At 41.5% G+C, this 6,000-nt stretch overlaps 1 protein-coding gene across 1 annotated transcript in view; it reads right to left on the minus strand.

The window, feature by feature from the left end:
* CHCHD3 (coiled-coil-helix-coiled-coil-helix domain containing 3) overlaps positions 1–3,993 on the minus strand; it is a 282,425-nt gene extending 278,432 nt beyond the window's left edge. The window contains exon 1 of the mRNA XM_069586985.1: positions 3,717–3,993. Coding sequence (XP_069443086.1) covers positions 3,717–3,797 — 81 coding nt within the window. The 5' untranslated portion in view covers positions 3,798–3,993. The remainder of the gene's footprint in view (positions 1–3,716) is intronic.
* Positions 3,994–6,000: the final 2,007 nt, after the last annotated feature.

Here is a 6,000-nt window from a genome sequence, read left to right on the forward strand (position 1 = left end):
AGCAAGAAAAATCTGGAAAAACATGATCTATTAATAAATGCAGCCTAGTTACTAAAAGGCTTATGTCTGCTTACTCAATATGACTCCTCATACATTAACATAAATGAAGATGAAATTACTATCCTTATCAGTGGAACACACAATTGGTTTCCCAGCAGCGACTGAGTCTGCTGCACTGCTGGCACACTCTTATTTTTATTTAAAAAATTAAAATTTTATTGTTATGAAAAAGGGTAACTACAGGTGATATGGTCACAGTGGCCCAAAAGAAAATTCTCTAAACATAGAAGCAGTGGGGGTGGAAAAGTGGTCTGCACCGAAGTAAGGGAAAAGTATCAAAGAAACAGAAGCTATTCTCTTAGCGAGAAACTAACAAAAGGTGTCTAAAGTGGGCAAGATTTGGTAAAGCCCAAAACCACTGGAGAGAAACACATGTAGTAATTACAGTGTTTAGAGGAACACATCTTTAAATTTCTACTGGAGAGCAGCTGATTTACTATGCTGTGTTAGTTTCTGCCATATAGCACAGTCAATCAGAGATATATATATACATATAGCCGCTCTTGTTTTTCTCTTAGATTCTTTTCCTGTACAGGCCATTACAGAATATTGAGTACAGTTCCCCGTGTTATACAATAGGTTATTATTTATTTTACATAAAGTAGTGTGTATATGTGGCAAACTCTTATTCTTATGAGTAAAAGCATAAATGTTGGTCAACTGGGAAAATCTGGAACGTTTTCTGCAGCCAAGCTGAACTAACCTATCTGCAATTCAATATTGAAGTTTTGGCCTCATGAGCACCATGTTTCAATCAACTGAGCTAAAACAGTGGCTCTCTCATGGGAAATAAGTGCTGCAAGCTAAAAAAAAAAAAAAATATATATATATATATATATATATATATATATCAGCTTAAAAACATCTAGAAAACACACAGACAAAAAAATCACACAGGCAATCAGTTGTAGAACCCAGGAGTCCCTTCCCCAGTCCATACTCCTTTAGGTACACGTGTGGGAACACAATATGCTCTTATTTTTTATCTATTATTATTCAGTTCATGTAAGGTTACACATCCATCTCCTTGCCCAGCTCCAAAAACAGTTACTACTCATGTGAGTAGTGAACACCTTCAAAATACCAGACCCTGCCAGATGCTTACATGCATGCTTAGCCATTCAGTCATGTCCGACTCTTTGTGACCCCATGGACTGTTAGCCCGCCAGGTTCCTCTGTCCATGGGATTCTCCAGCCAAGAATACTAGAGTGGGTTACCATCCTCTTCTCCAGAGGATCTTACAACCCAGGGGTTGAACCCAGGTCTCCTGTTTGAGCCACCAGGGACGCTTACATACATCACATCAAATTCTCAAAAGCAGTGTCTGAATGCAGATTACAAGTATGCTGCTCACAGCTAATGAGAGGCACAGCTGGCACCACACTGTTTGCCTGGTTCCAAAGCACATGCTCTTACAACTGCAGACTTTCAGAGTCTCAGAACATGAGATGTAGAAGGAACTATATCATTTTAATAACAGCTACCTTTTATTAAAAATCTACAATGTGCTTTAAATACTTCATCTTCTTACCACAATCAAAAGATAATACTCCCCTTTAGGAATACAGGAATATACTCAGGGAAGTGTCCTGTCCAAGAATGCAGACTAGAAAATGCCTAATTAACTTAACTGAGGTCTGTTTAACAGCTAACTGTTGTTCTTTTGACCATGACCTCAAATAAATCAGAATGATACCTAAGTACTCAACAATTCAACAGCACACTATTTTTAGGGGAAAGTGCAAGAAGGCTGAGCATGGCTACATGAAACTCACAGCGCCACCAGATGCACAAAGTTTCAGAATTAGAAGAGGTGAGAGGTTACAGGTGTACTCACACCCCACCACTTTGCAGGTGAGAAAACTGAAGCTCAGAGATGGAAAATCATCCTTGAAAAAGAATTTGAAGCAACAGGGAGAACGCTGCAAGGGCAATCCAGGTGAAGGGTATAAACTGAAGAAAAGCAAAGCACAGAGGTCACAGGGAGCATGATATGTGCTTGAATTACAACAGTATAAAATGTACTCCATGAGAAAGAAAAAGTAAATAAAAGAATATTTCCACCAAATTGAATGGCCAAAGGACATAGCTTCTTTTCCTATAGTTTTTTTAAAAGGGGCTTAAAGAAAATCTCTCCATTTAATCTAACCTCAAACTTTCTTCATACTTAACATATTTAACTTTGTCTAATACTTGATGTGAATCTCTGTGCTCTAGCCCAATTCTCTTTTAATTTTGTTTGCTGCCATCACTGTGCCTATACTAAAGCATGAGAACATGAATTTATACATTTTTCTAGCCAATTGCCTTCTCAACCCAAACTTACTTTTCTTCTTACTTTTCTTTTTCACCCTCTGTTGTGTAACACTCAAAGCCTCTGAAGGCAAGATTAATCAAGTCTCTGCATAAAACTCAACAGCCTACAGAAATTTTTATTTTAAAGAGTACCAACTAAACCTCAACAATGCCAAGAATGCTGCCTCGACATCTTATTACATACTGCGGTACCACCATTTATTAATGCAAGGAAATGCTGGCCACAGACCAAAAGTTGAGCTCAACGGTCTGTTTTCATTAAGAAAACTTTAACAAAGTCTTCAAGGTAACGCTTGCAAAGTAAAAAAGCTCTTCAACATTTCAAATATTTAAGAAGTTTTAATTCCTCATAATGCTAAAAAGAATTTACACATTTACATATGGTGGTTGTGTAGTACAGAGGAAGGAAAACAGAATAAAACTTTCTGGGGTCAAACTGCTTTATCTACTAGGTTCAGTCATCATACTTCAAAAACCTGAAGCTGCTAATTCAGGTGCGGTGGAGGGTGTGTTGATGAACTGAGTGCTGGTATACTGACACCCTAGAGAAAAATCAAGCTTTCAGTTTATGTATGAAGCATGAGCAGGGGCATTTAAAATTTTTCTCCAACGTCTCGGTCAAAACAAACTGTACTGCTCCTAGTGATATGAAAACGTGCAAACCTATCTCAAGTCCTATGAGGGCGGCAGACGTTAGTCTAGAAGCCATTGGGCCTAGTTCAAAATTTGGGCACAACACGCCACAAGAGGAGGAATCTGGGAAAGACAAGATGTCAAGCGAAAGTGAAGGAAGGAGAAGCCAGAAGTCACCTGAAGCATGGAAAAGTCTAAAGGTGTGGGTGGGTGGGTGTTGGAATGGGGGCTTGTTAGTGGAAGAGTACTCAACAACAGACAGTACATAAAGAGTTCCTTAAAACGCCAAGTTCATCCTGAGAGAAGTCATGTGAGCAGGGCAAAAGCAGGGTTTGAATTCTGAATCCAGGAGAAGACAAGCCCATTTCATAGGTGGGTAGTGAGGCAGGGGTTTCAAATAAGGTCCCAGGACTACTAAGCAATACAGTGTAAACTGGCCTTTGAGCCCTTAGAAGGTCTAAATCAACCTGGCATCCCCCAGTCGCCCCAGCACAATGCTCAGCACTTGGCACACAGCAGGAAATATCTCTGAGTAGATGTCCCAAGTCTTGAGAAACTTCAACCTTCTTTGCAAGGAACTCAGCTTTGGGCCGAACAACACTTTGGCGGCAGAAGTGGGGCAAAGCAGGCCGAGCAGAACCTTGAAAGGCAAGAGATACGGGGTTCGAGTCGGAATGCTGGCCCTCCGCCCGCCACTGTCACTCACCCGGATGCCCTTCACCACGGTGATGTTCTCATTCTCGTCCGCCTCGAAGGTGACTCGGCGAGTGCTGGCCGTCCCTCCCATGGCTTCGGCCACTGACCCCGCCAAGACCTAGCACGGACCCACAGGCACCACAAGTCCCACGGGCACACACGTGCGGGGACGGGCCCAGACTCCTGTCTTGCACAGCGGGAGCAAGGCCACGACCCCAAAAGGCAAGGAGAAGGCGCCGGTCCTGAGCTCCCGCCTCCTCCGGTCACGTGACACAACAACACTTGACCCCAATTGGTCAAAGATACGAACTGCCCGCCTCCCCAAGGCAGGGGCTCTCGGATTGGTTAGCGCAGACCCGGATGCTATGACAACAGGTGGTATCTGACAAGGTTTCCGGAGCCCCTGGGTATAGTGGGAATTGTATTCTCGATCTGGCGTGGTGGGTGCTGGAACTTTTCTCGCCTTCATATTTTGAGTTCCAGAGGATATGGCCTTCTGGGAGTTGTAGTCTTGGCTGCAGAAAAGGCGTGTAACTGGGGGAACTATCCAGGAAGTTCTTTCATCTAACAAAGCACGTTTTAAGGGTAGTATTCTGTCCTTAAAGATACCCTTAAAGTTTAGGCTACCAAGTTAAAAGATACAGTCTCTTTCGTAAGGGAACTCACGGTTTAATGAGGGAGTTGCACTCTCCTAATAGCGCCGTTCCTATTTTCCTATACACAAATATATGAGGAAAAAATGTTATTTATTTTAGTCTTAACCAGTCAAAGCAAAACAAAACAAAGCACACTACCGCATTTGGCCTACGGCTTTATTTTGTAAACTAGTTTTTATTATTTATGAAAAGTAAAATTTTAAATATGATGGTTTCCAAAGCTGCAGATAAGAAAACAGAGAAAACTGTTTGCATGAAACATGCAGAGCGTTCACTTTTGTCTCTTTCCACTTCAGGTACAGAAGCCAGTTATACCATAATAGGATCAGGCAGAAAAAAGCGATTAATATGAATTAGTGCAGTAATTAAAACTATCTGACAAAGTTGAGTTTTCCTTTGGAAAGTTTCTAAATCAGTATTTCACCTCTACAGGACACACAAATAATGTTTATGTTACCTAAATACATACTTAGGTTTTATTTTTTGCAAATGTTCTATGACATATATAAGTTTACCCATATGACCTTAGTCTTACAGAGGTGTACGTATTCGCTTTAGAAATTAGGTTAGTGATGATACTCTTTAGGTAGTCTCTTTCAACAGTAAAGGCAGCCAGTCGCAACACAGCATGACATCCTCTTCACTCAAGTTCAGTTCAGTTCAGTCACTCACTCAGTCACGTCAGACTCTTTGTGACCCTGTGGACTGCAGCCCACCAGGTGTCTCTATCCATCACTATCTCCCTGAGTTTCCTCAAAGTCATGTCTACTGAGTTGGTGATGCCATCCAACCATCTCACCGTCTGTCGTCCCCAAGTCCTCCCACCTTCAATCTTTCCTAGCATCAGGGTCTTTTGCATCAGGTGGCCAAAGTATCAGAGTTTCAGCTTCAACGTCAGTCCTTCCAATAAATACTCAGGACTGATCTCCTTTAGGATTTGATCTCCTTGCAGTCCAAGGGACTCTCAAGAGTCTTCTCCAACACCACAATTCAAAAGCATCAATTCTTCAGCGCTCAGCTTTCTTTAAGGTCCGACTCCCACATCCATACATGCTGCTGCTGCTGCTGCTAAGTCGCTTCAGTCGTGTCTGACTCTGTGTGACCCCATAGATGGCAGCCCACCAGGCTCCCCTGTCCCAGGGATTCTCTAGGCAAGAAAACTGGGTGGGTTGCCATTTCCTTCTCCAATCCATACATGACTACTGGAAAAATCATAGCTTGTTTCAAAGATACACATAAAAACGCAATAACATTTTTGAGCTTCAATTATGTGCTGATTTATTACAGTAAAGTCTTAGGGCAGACACTGTGTCTTTTTCATCTCTATATCCCTGGTCAGCAGCAGAGTACTGAATTTATGACATGTCGTCATTTAATTCAACAGTACACCTATCCAAATTATACTATGCTACTTTGCAGTTTCCAAACACCATGTTAATTTCTGTATGTTCTCAAGTTCTATAATGTTTCCACTTTCTTTCTACAGGGAACTAAAAATCCAAGGAAGCATGCTTTTCATTTCTTCGAGACCTCCCCTCCACAAATACACCCTCCTCATTTTATACCCCAAAATGTACCAAGCATTGAAGGTTCTACATAAAACAGATGTGCAGTAAATTCTTACTGAAATAACTAATT

This window comes from Ovis canadensis, chromosome 4, assembly GCF_042477335.2.
Source record: "Ovis canadensis isolate MfBH-ARS-UI-01 breed Bighorn chromosome 4, ARS-UI_OviCan_v2, whole genome shotgun sequence".
Lineage (NCBI taxonomy): Eukaryota > Metazoa > Chordata > Mammalia > Artiodactyla > Bovidae > Ovis > Ovis canadensis.